Source organism: Simochromis diagramma, unplaced genomic scaffold (genome assembly GCF_900408965.1).
Source record: "Simochromis diagramma unplaced genomic scaffold, fSimDia1.1 OVJJ01000205.1, whole genome shotgun sequence".
Taxonomy (NCBI): Eukaryota; Metazoa; Chordata; class Actinopteri; order Cichliformes; family Cichlidae; genus Simochromis; species Simochromis diagramma.
Window position 1 is genome coordinate 15895090 of NW_024386782.1, and position 19164 is coordinate 15914253.

General features: G+C 39.9%; 1 protein-coding gene across 1 annotated transcript; it reads right to left on the reverse strand.

The window, feature by feature from the left end:
* Positions 1-198: 198 nt before the first annotated feature.
* asip2b (agouti signaling protein, nonagouti homolog (mouse) 2b) lies at positions 199-15635 on the reverse strand. The gene is made up of 4 exons (XM_040022255.1): positions 15484-15635; positions 15251-15373; positions 10662-10735; positions 199-1770 (listed from the first exon to the last, which is right to left on the reverse strand). Exons 2-4 carry the CDS (start codon positions 15357-15359, stop codon positions 1603-1605), a joined length of 351 nt encoding a protein of 116 aa, XP_039878189.1. The 5' UTR covers positions 15360-15373; positions 15484-15635; the 3' UTR covers positions 199-1602.
* Positions 15636-19164: the final 3529 nt, after the last annotated feature.

Here is a 19164-nt window from a genome sequence, read left to right on the forward strand (position 1 = left end):
GACTTGTGCTTCTAAAGCAATTCCAACAGAGACAGTATATGTGGAAAAAGCACGAGTCAGTGGAAGAAGTGGAAAAGTCATTTAAATACATGTGAACTATTTGATCCCCCGACTCATGACAGCTCTACAAAGCGTTTTAGTGTTGTTTTGGTTTTACAGCCATTAACTTCACTGTTATTACTAAACGATTTTTTTTTAAATCAGCCTTTTGGCAAAAGCTTCAACAGTTTGTTTTGTTGTTATTTTTTAAATTTAGGCACAAGTCCTGTTTACTCTTTTAAGAAAAATCTCACTCACTGAAACACGCTTTGTTGCGAGAGTTCTGACAGGGACTATAAGAGGGAGTCAAATTCATCCTACATCATAGGACAACACATACAGTGCACTTGATCTAAAGTGGGCCAGACCACTTAAGATGGAAATTCACCTTTCTAACAATATGATAACATTTAATTACACATTTATTCTTTCCTGAATTTAGGCCCTTAACCCTGGAGAACCCATGGGGTCAAATTTGACCCCATGGGTTCTCCAGGGTTACGTTTGACACCCATGGACTAGAAAGATCGAGCGTATTTCTTGCATAGTTGCTTTTCTTCTGTGACTTTAATGGTAAATCTTCTCACATACAAGGTCTTAAATAATCAGACCTCATCTTATCCTAAAGACCTCATAGTACTGTATGTGTCATGGTCCTGAGTCTGACGACTCAGTGTTTTGTTTTTCCTAATATTCTATGTTCTTGTTTATTCTGATTATGTCTTTTGTTAAGGTTTGCCATTTGTTAGGTTTCTGTTCTGTGCCTGCCTGCTCCCACTTCTCTGTGTTCCCTCTGTCTGGCCTGCAGTAACGTATTATTTGCTCTCTTGTTTTTAATCCTGTGTACCACATTTACTCTAAAATCAACATTTAAGTAGCAAATCATTAAAAATGATTTTTAGCATCTTAATAGGTTCCACATGGAGAAATGCAAGGAGAATGTAGGCTTACAGTATGTTTATTCAATAGCAAAAATATAAACTCCTTAATCCACAAGAGGCAGGCAAGTCCAAACATATATATCTGATTTTCAAGGCGTGGGGTACATAAGTAAATGCCATTTGGTCCTCATTAAGTCTAAAAGCAACAACACATTTATGTTCCAAAGTAAATTTACTTGCAGGTATCCCCAGCAGCAAGATATTCAAAAGCAGCAAAAATGTGGGAAATACCCATAATGCAACACACAGTTAATATCAGATTGTCTACATACATGAAAAAGCACGTCACCCATCTCTTTTTATGCATACATATAATGTTTTAAGATATTGTAACACTGTGCAAAGATTTCTGTATTTTTTTCCGCTGAAGACAGAAGAACAGAAGAACAGAAGAACTCTTGAATAAATACAAACAAATACAAACAAATGCCTCACATTTGTTTGTATTTTTGCATTTTTCAAAATGCTTCGATTTTATTTTGAAGTTTAATCTCTTAACCGCATTTGTGCAGACAAACCCACAGAGCAGATGTGAATCTTTCCGTGCTCTTTTGTCAACCACAATATATGTTCAGGCGTTGCGATGTGTTTGCGTGCATGTGCATGCATGTGCGTGCTCCATCTAGGTCCTCTTTAAGCAGAGGGGGTTCATCCTCCAGCAGTGACAGATGGTGTTGAAGAGTCGACAGCGGCAGGAGGCGCAGGGGTCGCAGCACAGCAGGTGAGGGGAGCAGCTTTCCATCAAGCGTCCGCAGCGACGCGCCGGAGTTACGAGGTTCGACTTGTGCTTCTAAAGCAATTCCAACAGAGACAGTATATGTGGAAAAAGCACGAGTCAGTGGAAGAAGTGGAAAAGTCATTTAAATACATGTGAACTATTTGATCCCCCGACTCATGGCAGCTCTACAAAGCGTTTTAGTGTTGTTTTGGTTTTACAGCCATTAACTTCACTGTTATTACTAAACGATTTTTTTTTAATCAGCCTTTTGGCAAAAGCTTCAACAGTTTGTTTTGTTGTTATTTTTTAAATTTAGGCACAAGTCCTGTTTACTCTTTTAAGAAAAATCTCACTCATTGAAACACGTTTTGTTGCGAGAGTTCTGACAGGGACTATAAGAGGGAGTCAAATTCATCCTACATCATAGGACAACACATACAGTGCACTTGATCTAAAGTGGGCCAGACCACTTAAGATGGAAATTCACCTTTCTAACAATATGATAACATTTAATTACACATTTATTCTTTCCTGAATTTAGGCCCTTAAGTTTGACACCCATGGACTAGAAAGATCGAGCGTATTTCTTGCATAGTTGCTTTTCTTCTGTGATCTTCTCACATACAAGGTCTTAAATAATCAGACCTCATCTTATCCTAAAGACCTCATAGTACTGTATGTGTCAATTCAATTCAATTCAATTCAATTTTATTTATATAGCGCCAAATCACAACAAAAGTCGCCTCAAGGCGCTTCATAGATACAGAGAAAAACCCAACAATCATATGACCCCCTATGAGAAAGCACTTTGGCGACAGTGGGAAGGAAAAACTCCCTTTTAACAGGAAGAAACCTCCGGCAGAACCAGGCTCAGGGAGGGGCGGGGCCATCTGCTGCGACTGGTTGGGGTGAAAGAAAAAAAAAAAAAAAAAAAAAAAAAAGGATGAAAGACATGCTGTGGAAGAGAGACAGAGATTAATAACAGATATGATTCAATGCAGAGAGGTCTATTAACACATAGTGAGTGAGAAAGGTGACTGGAAAGGAAAAACTCAATGCATCATGGGAATCCCCCAGCAGCCTACGTCTATTGCAGCATAACTAAGGGAGGATTCAGGGTCACCTGGTCCAGCCCTAACTATATGCTTTAGCAAAAAGGAAAGTTTTAAGCCTAATCTTAAAAGTAGAGACAGTGTCTGTCTCCCGAATCCAAACTGGAAGCTGGTTCCACAGAAGAGGGGCCTGAAAACTGAAGGCTCTGCCTCCCATTCTACTTTTAAATACTCTAGGAACAACAAGTAGTTCTGCAGTGCGAGAGCGAAGTGCTCTAATAGGGTAATGGTACTACAAGGTCATTAAGATAAGATGGGGCCTGATTATTTAAGACCTTGTATGTGAGGAGCAGGATTTTGAATTCAATTCTGGATTTAACAGGAAGCCAATGAAGGGAAGCCAAAACAGGAGAAATCTGCTCTCTCTTTCTAGTCCCTGTCAGGACTCTTGCTGCAGCATTTTGGATTAGCTGAAGGCTTTTCAGCGAGTTTTTTGGACATCCTGATAATAATGAATTACAGTCGTCCAGCCTGGAAGTAATAAATGCATGAACTAGTTTTTCAGCGTCACTCTGAGACAGGATATTTCTAACCTTAGAGATGTTGCGCAAATGGAAGAACGCAGTCTTACATATTTGTTTAATATGTGCGTTGAAGGACATATCCTGGTCAAAAATGACTCCAAGGTAAGAACACTAAAGTCCTCTGCTTTCCTAACGATATGGTCAACAACCTGAAGGAGAGAATTCTTCAAATTGCAGATGAATATCCAACTGTGACAAACATTGTTCTGCATACAGGGTCAAACGATGTGTCCAAACAACAGTCGGAGGTTCTGAAACGGGACTTTATTGGATTATTAAATACTGTAAACTCTCTGAATGCAGCTGTATTCATCAGTGGACCTGTACCGCCGGTCAGAGGAGGAGACGAGAGATTCAGCAGGTTGTTTACACTGAATAAATGGCTTATATCAGCATGTGCTGACCACTCAGTGCACTTTATCGACAACTTTAATATTTTTTGGGAACGCAGGCATCTGTTCAAAGCAAATGGATTTAATTTTAACAAGTCAGGGGTGAAACTGTTCACCTCCAACTTGTTTTATTCCATACGTCATCCATCCGTGCTTGGTGCCAAGGCTGAGATAAACGAGGAGTTATCTCATAAAGAGGAACAAACAGTACTCCAAGAACAGACAAAGCCCAGCAGAAACCTTGAGGAGGAGCTCCATTTGCCCCCACCCGGGAAGAGCCTCAGAAAGGAGAGACACCCATGGTATCTGAGGAAGAGCCTCAGAAAGGAGAGACATCTAAGGCAAGAAGAGGGGTCCCTATTTGCCTCCAACTCTCTCAACAACACCAACGACCAGGACAAGGGACCACGACCTTCCCCAGTCCCCCAAACCCCTGACAGGCCATCACCACCCTCCTCCCCCTCCCTTTCTCCCTCCTCCCCACACCTGAAATTCACTGAGGAGATGATGGAGCGGGTCAATGCTGGGCTCAGATCTACCCCCCGTCCCAATCCCTTTTTGTCCCCCATAAACCCCCCACCAGAGCGGCCAAAGGTTCGCCATCGAGCCCCACCCTCAACAGAGCAATCGAAGTCACATTGCCCAGCCTCGCCCCCCTTAGTTCCTCTTCATGCCCTGTCTCCGCAGTCTGATGCGTGATGTGTGAAGGGTCCAGGCTGTGAGGATTATGGCAGTGATGACTTTTCCCAGGAGAAGCTGGGACCCTGTTTACTAGAAGGTTTTAAAATTTCTGTACTTTTAGGTGACAGGAGACACGTGGCCTGGTCAAAACACAGAGAGCTGCACTCTAAAAGATCTTTAAACATAGTAAACATACCTTGTGTGCCACAGACTGCTCCCAAACACGAGGGGACAAGTAATACCTCTAAAACACTTAAGTTGGCTTTATTAAACATTAGATCTCTAGCTGGGAAAACATTTCTAATTAATGATTTAATCACTGAGCACAGCCTTGATTTTATGTTTTTAACTGAAACTTGGTTGGACCAAAGTAACAGTGGAGCTGTTCTCATCGAGACGACCCCTCCTAACTACAGTTTTATCAGTGAGGTCAGGGCGAGCAGGAGAGGAGGAGGGGTTGCTGTCTTATTTAATGAATCATTTCAATGTAAGCAGCTATCTCCTGGAAGTTTTCAGTCTTTTGAATATGTGGCTTTACAGCTGAAGGCCCCATCCAAAGTTGTGTTTCTTAATGTTTACAGGCCTCCCAAATACTGCACAGACTTTTTTAATGACCTCAGTGAACTGCTGTCTGTGATCTGTGTTGATTTTGACTGTGTAATTATTGCTGGGGATTTTAACATTCATGTGGACAACCCTCAGGACAAAGGGACTAAAGACCTGAGTAACACTCTGGGCAACTTTGGGCTGACTCAGCATGTAACAGAGGCCACACATAATAGAGGACACACTCTTGACCTACTGATCTCCAAAGGCCTGAGCATTTCAAAGGTTACTGTGTCTGATGTGGGCCTGTCTGATCATTACTGTGTTTTCTTTGAAAGTAAAATCTCAGCCCACACAAATATATCAACAACAGTGATCACAAAACAGTGTATAACTGAACACAGTAGTGCAATTTTTAACCAGGTCTTCCCATTAACACCTGACCTGCCCAGAGGGTCAGTCAATGAGCTCGTCAATAGCTTCAATGCTAACATGTTAAATGTAATGGACACTATTGCTCCCATTAAGGTGAAGGTTATCTCTGGAAGGAAAAAGTCTCCATGGAGAAACTCCACACTGGTGAAAAATGAAAAAAGAGAGTGTAGGAAAGCTGAGCGCAGATGGAGAAAAACAAACCTCCAGGTTCATTATGACATTTATAAAGAGAAACTTCACAATTATAATTTACAACTGAGGAATGCAAGGAGGTCCTACTTCTCTGACATCATCACTAAAAACAGCCATAATGCTCGGGTCTTATTTTCTACAGTTGACAGGCTAACAAACCCTCCTGTGTCAGTGGCAGCTGAACTTCATTCGACCATGGCCTGCAATGACTTTGCCAAATTCTTCACTGAAAAATTCCAAAAAATTAGACAAGCAATTGGTACATCAACAGCAGATCCAGGATATGTACTGTGTCCACCAAAAAACTGTTTAAACACCATGAAACATTTTCAACCTATTAACAGCAAAGACCTGGAGGACATCTTAGGTCAACTGAACTCCTCCTCCTGCTGTTTAGATGTCCTGCCAACAAGTTTTTTCAAAAAGGTCTCAAAGACTTTAGAGTCAGACCTGTTACAGATCGTCAACTTTTCTTTATTATCAGGTGTGTTTCCAGAATCACTAAAAACTGCTGTAATCAAACCTATACTGAAAAAGGACAATCTTGACAAGACACAAATGAACAACTACAGGCTGATCTCAAATCTCCCGTTTTTAAGTAAGATCATTGAAAAAGCAGTTTCTCAACAGCTCAATTACTTCTTAAAACAGAATAATTGCTACGATGCCTTCCAGTCAGGTTTTAGACAGAACCACAGCACTGAAACCGCTCTGACCAAAGTGTTTAATGACATATGTCTGAATACAGACAGTGGAAAAATGTCAGTCCTAGTTTTACTGGATCTCAGTGCAGCATTTGATACAGTTGACCACAACATATTACTCAAACGACTGGAGAACTGGGCAGGTCTTTCAGGAACTGTACTAAACTGGTTCAAAACATACTTAGAAAACAGGAAATACTTTGTATCAATAGGTAACTTCACATCTGAGCAGACAAGTATCACATGTGGAGTTCCCCAAGGTTCCATCTTGGGACCCCTTCTGTTTAACATCTACATGCTCCCACTGGCACAGATTATAAACAACAACAAAATAAACTATCACAGCTATGCAGATGACACACAAATATATATCACAATGTCACCAGGAGACCGAGGCCCTGTACAGGCTCTTGGTAAATGCATTGAGGAAATCAATGACTGGTTGTGCCACAATTTTCTCCAGCTAAACAAAAACAAAACTGAGGTAATAGTCTTTGGCGCCAAAGAAAAACGATTACAGGTCACCAGAGAACTTCAATCTATACATCTAAAAACCACAAACCAGGCGAGAAATTTGGGTGTAGTGATGGATGCAGACCTAAACTTAGAAAAACACATTAAGACAATAACAAAGTCAGCTTACTATCACCTCAAGAATATATCAAGGATAAAAGATCTGATGTCTCAACAGGACCTGGAAAAACTAGTCCATGCATTCATCCTTAGTAGGCTTGATTACTGTAACAGCATCTTTACAGGTCTACCTAAAAAATCAGTCAGACAACTACAGCTCATTCAGAACTCTGCTGCTCGAGTCCTCACTAAGACCAAAAAAGTGGACCACATCAGTCCAGCTCTGAGGTCCTTACACTGGCTGCCTGTCCGTCAGAGGATAGACTTTAAAGTTCTGATGCTGGCCTATAAAGCTCTGAATGGTTTAGGACCAAAATACATCAATGACCTCCTGACCCAGTATGAACCATCCAGATCCCTCAGGTCATCTGGATCCGGTCTTTTATCAGTTCCCAGAGTCAGAACCAGACACGGAGAAGCTGCATTCAGCTTTTATGCTCCTTATATCTGGAACAAACTCCCAGAAAGCCTCAGATCAGCTGAAACACTCAGCTTATTTAAATCCAGGTTGAAGACTCACCTGTTCTCAGCTGCATTTGAATAAAGCACCAAATCCACACTTTAAGCTTAAATTTCAAAACTTACATTTAACTACTGATTTTATCTACTGTTCTGATTTTATCTGTTTTGATTTTATATACTGTTGTTTGTTTGTTTGTTTGTTTGTTAATTAGTTAGTTAGTTTATTTGCTTGTTTTAATCAATTTTAAATCATGCTTTTTATTTGTTCTTGTTTCTAATGTCTCTGTAAAGCACTTTGAATCACCTTGTTGTTGAATTGTGCTATACAAATAAACTTGCCTTGCCTTGCCTTGCCTAATACCTACAGCATGTTCTAATCGCTCTAATAGGATATTATGGTCGACAGTATCGAACGCTGCACTGAGGTCTAGCAGGACAAGCACAGAGATGAGTCCACTGTCAGAGGCCATAAGAAGATCATTTGTAACCTTCACTAAAGCTGTTTCTGTGCTGTGCTGAGCTCTGAAACCTGACTGAAACTCTTCAAATAAACCATTCCTCTGCAGATGATCTGTTAGCTGTTTGACAGCTACTCTTTCAAGGATTTTTGATATGAAAGGAAGGTTGGAGATTGCCCTTTAATTAGCTAAGACTGCTGGGTCTAGCTCATGGTCCTGAGTCTGACGACTCAGTGTTTTGTGTTTCCTTATATTATTCTATGTTCTTGCTTATTCTGGTTATGTCTTTTGTTAAGGTTTGCCATTTGTTAGGTTTCTGTTCTGTGCCTGCCTGCTCCCACTTCTCTGTGTTCCCTCTGTCTGTCCATGGTGTCACAGTGTCTGCTCGTGAGTCTGTCTGTTAAGTTCAGTGTCTTGTCCGGTTCTCTGTGTCTGTGAGTTTCCTGTTTTATTCTGAAGGTCGGTGTCTCATGTGGGTGTTCTCAGCCTGACGTCTGTGTCTCGTCAGCCCTGATTTCTCCCAGGTGTGTTCCCCTCCTGTGTCTCATCCCATGATTACTCCTGTGAGTATTTAAGCCCCGTGTGTTGTCCTGCCTGTTGCTGGTTTGTCTGTTTGGGTCCCCTGCGTTTGTTTATGTCTCCCTGCGGGGCTGTTTTTGTCTCTAGGTTTCAGGTTTGTTATATTCTTAGTTTTCCCAGTTTAGGCTTTGTCAGTTCTGTTCTCGCCACCCTCGCCTTTTGTTGTATGTCATCCTCCTCAATAAAAGCCCACACATCAGTAGTGCCTGCATCTTGGGTCCTTTAATAATTCCCACACGGTTTGCCCTGCTGACAGTATGTTTACTGTTGCTTTACTGATGGTTCCTAGGATATTTAAAAGTAAGGGAGGGTGAGCCTTCATCTTCAAGACTCCTCTTCTATGAACCAGCTGCCAGTTTGTGGAGACAGACACTGTCTCTACTTTGAAGATTAGAGTAAGCGCTTTCCTTTTTGATAAAGCTTATAGTTATGGCTGGATCAGGTCACCCTAAATCCTCACTTAGTTATGCTACAAAAGGTCTAGACTGCTGCAGGCTCCATGATGCACTGTGCGCTTCTTCTTGATTCACCTTGTTTCACTCACTATGTGTTTATACACCAGTCTGCATTTAATGATTTGTTATTATTAATCTCTGGCTCTTGTCCACAGTGGGTCATTTGCCCTGTCTCCATCCCTTCACCCTCAGTCAGTCACTGCAGATGACCACTGTGCCATCCTCTACAAATTATTTCTCATGCTGTAATTCATTCATAAGTGTCCTCTTTCTACAGTTTTCTTAATACTGGGTCCTTTAGATACCTGATTTATAATTATGTGGCACAAAAAACTGTGAAAGTCATGTGACTCAATCCGAGTCTTATAAGACAAAAAGCAGTTGTAAAAAAAAAAACAACTAACGCAGGTTGATACACTTTCCACAATTGCCAGAGCAAAGCTGTTTAACTGTCCACCCTTTTCTCCAGCCTCTCACCCCACCCGTAAAACCCAGTTTTATCCGTCCATAAAAACCACACATTTTTTTCCAGTTCATTTAAACCAAGTAGAAATAAGACTTCTGAGCCCTCGTTACGCTACATCAACAGCATGGTATTCCTGACGGGTAGCTCCAAAAAATGTCCACTTTTTTGTGGTCGTCTAATTAATCTACAAAAATTTCAAAACAGACGATGAAAGCAGGACTTAAACTTCAAGTGACTCGTTGACAGCCGGGATAAGCTCAACACAGGAATTTATTATGAATGAATCAAAACTTTTGTGTTAATGAACGTAAATGTGACACATGCAAGTCATTTGGTTCTCCGTTTCTTTTTCATCTGGTTTGGAACTCCACGAACACAAACGTATTTAAACAGCTGGTAAATTTCATCTGAGTTTCCTGATCTTTCTCTCATCATCCTCTTACACAGACACTTCCTCCTCTGCCTTTCTTGTTGCCATCAATTGTTGGTGTCAGTCTCTATCTCACCCGTGAGCTAACTTTCATGCTAAAACACAGTCTCAAGAGCTAAAACAGCTAAAAGTTAAAGAGCTCCTTCCTTGTTAGGCTGATGTGAAAACACTGATCTGAGCACATTTCAAACTTTGCATAAATGGTAAATGGCCTGTATTTGTATAGCGCTTTGCTAGTTCCTAAGGACCCCAAAGCGCTTTACACATCCAGTCATCCACCCATTCAAACACACATTCACACACTGGTGATGGCAAGCTACATTGTAGCCACAGCTGCCCTGGTGCACAGCAAAATCTCCAGTGTTAAATTAACACTGTAGAGTGTCTATATGGGTCCACACCTCTGAGTGTTAAATACAACACTGTTGAGTGTTAAATTAACACTTTTGACAGTGTTATATGTTTAAAAGTAACCTAGTCAGTTTTGAAGATTAACAATGGCTAACACTGAGCAGTGCTGATTTTCTAACACTGGAATATTTCTAACATTTTGAGTTATTTTCCAGTGTTAGAAAATCAGCACTGCTCAGTGTTAGCCATTGTTAATCTTCAAAACTGACTAGGTTACTTTTAAACATATAACACTGTCAAAAGTGTTAATTTAACACTCAACAGTGTTGTATTTAACACTCAGAGGTGTGGACCCATATAGACACTCTCCAGTGTTAATTTAACACTGGAGATTTTGCTGTGCAGGAGCATCTTTACAAAGACTAAGGGCATGTCACTGAAACATGTCAGCAACTACCTCTGAATACTTTTAAAAGGAGCAATTTTAGCGTTACTACTAAATCAGTGAGTTTATGACAAATAGAGTCGACAGTAAAAACTTACGGGAGTGACACTTTGGCGTGGTGGAGAAATCTTTTGCCTTGCAAACAGCCGCCTATTCTTCGCTTGGCTCCAAACTGGGAATGGAAATAAAAGCAGAGTCAAAAGATCAATTCAGTGTTTCAACAATGCAGCCCCTTGTGCACAATACATGATTAAAAATTGTAAATATGTACAATAGTAAATATTTTAAGACTCTAATACTAAATACTACAAGAATCGGCCCTTAGATTATGAAATAAGGAAACCAGGATCTCCTGTTGGAGTGAGTGTCTGGGCACCAGCCATGGTTAACCAACAGCGAGAGCAGAGTTGAAGCCACACAGGAGGGGGAGGGGTTAAAGCTGACAGCTGGCAAAGTCGGAGAACTTGGAGCACGGGCTTGTTTTACAGTAATTGGGGTCGAGAGCAGGACATTTATACAATATGCATATTTTTCCTCAAAACAAGCCAAAGAAAACCCAGCTTTACTGACTAGAAAATGTGGGCATCATATTTGTGGAGGGCTTTAAAAACAATAATACGTTTTATTCAATTGTATTATAGTCTGTGCTTGCATGGATGCAAGAAAAAAAAAGGTTATTTTTGCTAATGTTTTTTTATATGCATCATTAAGTAAATACTAAAAAGGTTTTCTCAAAGTCTGCTCATTTGTTGTCTTTGAGATCTCCATCATCTTTTCTTTCTGGATCATCATATATTCTAGTAGGAGGAAAGATTTATGACTGATCAGCTGAACATCTACAACTCCTTTTCCTCAGCAGGGGAGTTTCTGTCAATCGTGTCTGATTTTTTTCTTCTTGGCCGTGAAGCAAGAGAACATTTTTACACATTTAGAGCTAAGTCATTTATTTTGCTTTATACTTGTAAGAAGTCCAGTCAAAACAGCACAGCAGGTTTCTTTTCTTCCTCCAAATTATTTTGCCATGCCAAGCCTACAAATGGACATAAAATGGCCTGCATTTGTATAGCGCTTTACTCAGTCCCTAAGGACCCCAAAGTGCTTTACACTACATTCAGTCATTCACCCATTCACACACACATTCACACACTGGCAATGGCAAGCTACATTGTAGCCACAGCTGCCCTGGGGCGCACTGACAAAGAGATGTTTGCTTTAAAGCGTGTTGGTATGTGATACGCATCCAAGACTCCAAGACACTGAGGTGTTTTGTTTTGGGTTTTTTTTTCACAGACAGAAATGGCAGAGAAGGTAGCCAACGTTCCACTGGAAATCAGAATTATTTGACTTTACATCTCCTCTCCGCCAGCCTGGACATTCTTTTGATCATAATCGAAACAACGTTTTCAAACCACTCACCTCACATACTGGCACCAGCAACACACTCACCCTCCCATACCGGATGCTGCAGAAGTTCAACAAATCAAAAAGCCTCTCTTTTGGCTATGACTTCTTTCCTTCTGCCCCGTGACTGATAGCTGCGGCACCTTTTCTTACCATCCAGCACAACACAGATATAATCTAAACATCTGCTCAAAAAAAAAATCGCCCCAAGGTGTTGTGCTGGATGGTAAGAAAAGGTGCAGCGCAACACCTTGGGGCGATTTTCTTTTTTTGACCAGATGTTTAGACTATATCGACCACATTTGTGGAAAACGCCCTTTCTTGTGTCTCCCGCTGTTCCCGAGGTTCTCGTGTGCATTATCTTTATTTTACTACGCTATCTGAAATTGTCTTGTCCCCCATCAATCTTCTGCAGGAAAATATGATGAACTCTCATCTCCCATGTCCTCTCCCTCACTCCTGCTTTCTCATGAAAATCAGATGGTTGGTTTTCCGTGTAGCTCAATCATATTTAGCTCACTTTTCCAGCCTCTTTTAAATGTTAATAGAGCAATTGGCTGCTAAAGCCAAGTGTTTTCCCCACTTGATTATAAGATATCCACACACTGAGTGATCACATTTGTAACTGTGGTTTAGACTGTATGTCAAAAGGTGATGCTGTGTTGGTGTAGCATCTGTCATATTGCTGTTTAAAAGCAAGAATTCTAAATCCAGTTGTAAATACTTTCAACTGTACCACAATCATTTTGAGGTTAGGGGCCCTAAATATGCAATTTTCTATTAACAGTACATGCAAACAGGAAACTTTCAGCTGCTCCAAATGGAAATACAATTTTTTAACATTTGATTTGGCAGAGACTTCACACCAGACCTTCCTCACATAGTCATTCATCTGGGCTTGAGACCAACACAAGTAGACAAGCTGAAAAGGCTGCATATGCATCACCTCGCATGCGAGGTGATGCATATGCATTTTAACATATGCATGTTAACGCATTTCTCTATTTTGATTCTGCAGAATCAAAATAGGGAAATGCGTTAACCCCTAGACTATGAGACCACAGTGCACAATGAACACAAACACTGTGGTTGAACTCATTACATGCTACCAGCATACACTGCCACTCCAGAGCTGTTTCTCAAGGAAAAGGGTTAGCGTTAAACCATCTACTGTTGCAAATGATTATTGGAACCATTAATCATCATTTTATATGTGTAAATATTCAGCCCATTTTCCAGTGTTCCAGCTCCAAACTCTTATCATGCTGGAACATCAGAGGGAAGAAATACTGTCTTTAAAAAGAAATAAATAGCTATGATTTAAATGTGCCTCTGGTGTTTGGTATCTGGTTTCCCCCTGAAAATCATCAGAATTGTTTTGTTCTAAAAAAAAAATGTGAAGGGTGTTCTACTCCTTTCACATCACCAGAGCAAACGGGCTCTTAAAGGCATTGTACACTGTAAAACAAAATCTTAATATAAAAGTATTTTACTGTGTATTTTACAGTTTTGTACTGTTCTTCTAGAATATCATTAAATTCACATAAATAGACTGTGATTTTACATTTCAAATGTAAATTAACGTAAAATCACTGTAATCTAATAAAACATAATTTTCTTGTTTTTTAAATATTGTTAAAATACATTCACAAATGTATCATGATTTCACAAATATCTGTCCCTTATTTGAAAGATTGAACTGTTAAATTCAAATGTATGTAATGCTATGGAAAAATATCTAAAATGATTCTTATAAACTTTTTTTAAATCAAATAATTATTATCATTGTTGTCATTTTGGGCGATCGTGGCTCAAGAGTTGGCAGTTCGCCTTGTAATCAGAAGGTTGCCGGTTCGAGCCCCGGCTCGGACGCTCTCGGTCGTTGTGTCCTTGGGCAAGACACTTCACCTGCCACCTACTGGTGATAGCCAGAGTGGAACTGTAAAGCGCTTTGAGGGTCTCAGAGAGCCCTATATGAATGCAGTCCATTATTATTTAAACCAACTGTTAACTGTATATTTCTGTACATTTAAGTATTATGATTCATATTGCCGCATTCATTGACCTTGTTTATAGGTAATTTCATTGTTTAATCACATTAAATTGTTCCTAATTTAATGTTTAAAAGCACTTGAAAAAGGCAAAATCCCATGTAAAATTAGGGCAACAAATTGTATTTTCATTACTGGAAATAACCGTATTTTTATGAGTAAGTTGTTTTCTGTTATTTTACGGTATTGTTTTGGCGCCCCAGCTGCCGGAATATTACTGTTTTTTTAAGATGTTTTTTCTAACAGTGTAGAGGTGTCTGAGGCTCTGACCTCACTGTGTCACAACTGTTATGGTTTTATTTAGTTCGTTTTATTAATCCGCCCCGTGAAACTTCAACAGTTCTCCACCAGCATGACTGGATAATGTTTTTTCACATGATCAGCTAACCTAATAAACATAATATACTTGCAAGGAACACTACGTGGACCACTGCAGGGATGCTTCTCCAATAATAATCCGCAGACATTTAAAACACTTGAGATCACTATGTTGTTGCATTACAATGAAGAAAGCAACGGCAGCTTCTTGAAGAGCAAAATACAATTATTGTTTATATTCTCAAGTTATATTGAAAATGGTGAAAAAAAACTATTTTTTGACTATATTACAGGTGAGCTTGTCTCTACAGACAGATGCCAGACTTAGACAAACCTGGTGGACATTGTTTGTCATTTAATGCCCAAAGCTCAGAATTCATCTCAGATCATTCCATCTTTATTTTAATTTGGTTGCTTTTTTAAATTTGAAAACACAATGATAAATTTACAAAATGTGACAAATATGTGACATATACCCCCCCCCCCCCCCATAACGATTGTAAACCAATGCTATGCATTAACAATGCTGAAATAAATCCTGCTGTTATCAAAGCTTTAGCGTGTGTGCTGCCTGGACTGGGAGTTCGTTAAGTTTTACTATTTTCGGGTCGTAAAGGAGATCCCTCCTCTCAGGTGGATTTAGTTATGTAATTATTTATTTAATTATTGGGGGGTTTTTTTTAAATGATTTTTTTAGTCTGCTTAGAATAACGCATCTGTTTATAATAAGTGCTCAGTCCTCAGACACACAGACCCACAGACCCTCATCACTCTGTGTCAGCTACATACATTATCTATCCAGCACTGTAAGCAGCGGTATTGTCGGTGAGCCTCCAGCCTCACGACACTTTTTAATAATAATAATAATAAATAAATAAAAACTACATCAAATCAGGTCTGTGCTCATCGATCCTTACCTGTCACATTCTCCCTTTTCCGCACATCCTTCTTGGTGTCCTCTGCCCAGGACATCGGCAAGGCAAGCAGGAAGAAGCACAACAAGTGTTTGCCGGTGATCTTCCTCATGATGATGATGAGATCTGTTGATGACAATGGTGCAAAAAAACAACAACAACAATCAGTCTAACGTTTAGAAGATAAATATCGGACTTTAAGGGGCTAAAGGAGGAGAAATATGTGAGTGACGTACGCCTTGGCTGGTTGGTTCCCTCAGGTTTCTCTCTGGCTGTGAAAGAGGAGGTGGGCTGCGAACGAGGACTGAAACACGCACTCGCGACGGGATCGATGCACAGCAGCAGCTGGTTGAAGACCAGTCAGTCTACACTGAGAAATTACGGGAGAAATTACTAAATTGAAAAAGACAGGGGCGGATTTATTGGTCTTGTGGAGCCCCAAAGCAACCCCCTCCACCACCACTAAATAGGCTATGATCTTCACAGGTGTATTTTCTCACCCTTGCATACACAGACTTGGAGCAGACAGTGTTGAAATACAACAAATAACAAGAAACTACACTTGCTTTGTGGTATTGCACAGTCCACACAAAGAATCAAACATAAAGGAATATTTAGCTTTGCATGGTTATGATGGTGCAAAACAAACCCAATTTTGCAATCTGCACTTATGTAACTCTTGTGAAACTACACAAATGTAACAACTGACCATGAAAAATGAGAGGAAATGATTTCTTGGAGTGTTCGGGAATGTAAAAAGATCCGCGGGGAATTCTACAAGGAACAGATGTACAGTATAAGGGCAGTTATCAGCCCTTTAACCTTGTCCTCACAGCTTTCCTCGCTTGTGAATGCTTGTGAAAAGAAAACCAAGTTTTAAAAATACAATTTGTTTTTTATTTTTAAGTGAATTTTATGTCAATGAAAGCTGACAAATCCCAATTCTCTAGCTATTTTAACACATTTATGGTGTTTTTATTCGGTATAACAGAAACCTTTTCTTTTTAAAAGCTAATTAAAAAAAATTGTGCTTTAGAGGACAACTTTGGACTTCAGGAGTGCAAATTCTGCGGTTGTATTATAGCCTCACTCCCTCCTGCACAGCTGCTTTGTGTACATCTGCTGGCCTGCATTCAAACAGAAGCCTAACCGGTGGGTGGACTCAGGGTCCTTACATCAATGGGGTGAAATTGTTGCATTTACAATACTCTGGGTGGATGGGAATTGCTGGATTATGTGAACATAAAAATATATATATGTATACATATTTTGGCTCCCCATCACAGAGAGTGCTCCCTGCATCTGTGGTTTTCACTGGAAACAGTTGAATATGTATTCTTAGCGTATGCCATGCCACCTCAGTATGGTTTCCTCATGTGCTCTATGTTAAAATGGTGATATTCCGATAGAGAAACCTGGAAATTATATTAAAGAATGGTCTAGATTTTTTTTTTTTCCAACGGAGCCCGTGCTTTGCTGTTGGCATTGCAAAAATATTCACTAAACATTAGCATCTGCACGGCAAGAACAACAGCTTTTTTTAAAAAACCACACTGATGCTGGATTTCAAACTTGCCCTGAGGGCCCCAGATCCTGTGGTTTTCATGTGTTACTGTTAGTTTCTGGTAAGTAGAGGATTTTTTATTTAATTTTATTTAATTTTATTATTTTTTTCATGTTTGTGCGAATGGAATAAAAACTGAGAAGAACTTCATAGAGGCCCTGCTTTTGTACCTAATCCCTTGGCCCAGAGACAACCTGTGTCAAAAACAATTTTTGAAACATTTATTCTTTGAGATTAAGTCGTGCTTTCTGGGAACATAATTCTAAATAGTTTTGCTTAATCAAATTACCTGAAGATAACACAGCAAACCAGGAGCATGGTGGGCTTCCAAAATACAAAAACTCATTGTCTTGGGGTCTTTTGGCAAAATATGCCATGTATAGTAACTTAAAGGCACATTAGGATTTACCCAAATAATAAAAAGAGTGTGGGAACATAAACACGGGTCAGCAGCGGCCCACCTCATTGGGATTCTCACATAAAACCTTAGAATCCAACTCATTTCTGAACTGCTGAAAGAAAAAAATATACCCATATATCAAAAGTCAGAAAGATTGAAAACCTCTCCAGTACAGCTGGTCTGTGTCTCGTGCATACAATATAAAGAGCCTTTCTGTCCCATCACGTTGACAAAGAGCTTTAAGATTAAGATTAAGATCGATCGAAGCCTGTTTTTAATATGATATGTGATATGATATGTAATACCAGAACGTTTTTGAGCCATTTGTGATGAAAGTGGATCAACTGTATAGAGTCAGTCATTTACAAATGGGAGTAATCACAGGGGGAAAGTGAAATTACTCCTTTTTTTGCATTTCTCATATATGTTTCACTTGTCTTGTTTTTCTTGTGGAGCGTGTGCCAAGTTTTTGATTCTACAAACAGATGTAGCGAGCAATAACCTGAGGTTTAACGTGATAAATGAATCTCTATGGTGTTCCATCGTCTCCTCATACACTGATGCACACGTGGCAGATAAGTTTACAAAGTTTCTCTGTGCTCTGGCTTTGAATGCAGACTTTGAGTCACGCATTTCTGAGATAAACAAAAATAAACTGCAGTTCTCTGTCAGGTAAATTTGAATTCCCTGCAATCCTGAATTGGATAAGAATTACTATCTAATATGATATTAATTACTACATCCAAAAATGTTGGGATGCTTTTTAAACTGCAAATAAAAACAGAATGCAATGATATGTAAATGCCATAAACCTGTATTTTATTTATAATAAGACACAGAAAACATGTCAAATGGGTAAGCTGAGGAAGTTCCCAGATGTCCTTAAACATCTGGGAGCTCAGGAGAGCATCTGTTGGACTTCTGGCAGAGGAATGTTGTCTGATAGTTGTGTGATAGCTGCGCAGCAGTCCTGGGTCTTCTTTACTGTATTTTCCATTTCATGGTGCTCCAAATGTTGTCAGTTGGTGAAATATCTGGATTGCAGACAGCCAGTTCAGCACCTTCTACGGTGAAGTCGTGCTGTTGTAACAGATGCAGTTTAGCGTTGCCTTACTGAAATATGCAAGACCTTCCCTTCTGTATTGGAGCACATATTGCTCTAAAACCTGCATAAACTTCTCAGCACCGATGGTGCCTTTCCAGGTGTGCACACTATGATTTTCATAGGCACTAATGCACCTCAATACCATCAGAGATAAAGGCTGAAGACAAGTTGATAACAAATTTCAGATTTCAGTTTTCCAGGTTGCATCAACCCATTTAAAGGAGCTTTGATAGCGATGTTACTGGATAGTTGTCACATTTGGCTTCTTTGCATTCTAGAGCTTTAACCTGTATTTATGGATGCCCCTGTGGGCTGTGTTCACACACAGAGATTTCTGGAAGTGTTCCTGCTGTGATTTCCCTGTTATTACTGAAGTGCTCTCTGAGCCCAAACATCACGGGCATCCAATATTTCACCCGTGTCCCTTGCATGCAGAGATTTCTCCAGATTATCTGAACATTTTGACAATATTATGCTCTGTAGATGAGATTATTGCTGTCTTTACAAATGTACATTGAGGAACATCATCGTGGTAAACTTCTGCACATTTTTACTTCTGAGAAGCTCTGCCTCTCTAAGATGCTCTTGTTATAAAAATAATCAGGTTCAAAACCTTAGTTTAGACATTTTCTCATTAGTATAACGGTACTTTCACTCAGTCTTTTATTTTCCAAGGGGTCGCCACAGCAAATCAATCCACATAGTGGGTTTAGCACTGGAAGCCTTCCTGACACAGACCTCAGTGCTTGGAAGGAGCACTGGGAGTGCACTAACTTGTGGCTCCCTGATGCTGGGTTCATGTCTTCTCCCTGTTTCCAACTTGTGATCTTTCATGTGCAAGTCACACA

Coding starts and splice junctions, on each gene's coding strand:
- asip2b (XM_040022255.1), bottom strand. CDS start 15,359: ATGAGGAAGATCACCGGCAAACACTTGTTGTGCTTCTTCCTGCTTGCC. Junction 10,736..15,250: donor GAAAAGGGAGAATGTGACAG/GTAAGGATCGAT, acceptor TTCCATTCCCAG/TTTGGAGCCAAGCGAAGAAT. Junction 1,771..10,661: donor CACGCCAAAGTGTCACTCCC/GTAAGTTTTTAC, acceptor GAATTGCTTTAG/AAGCACAAGTCGAACCTCGT.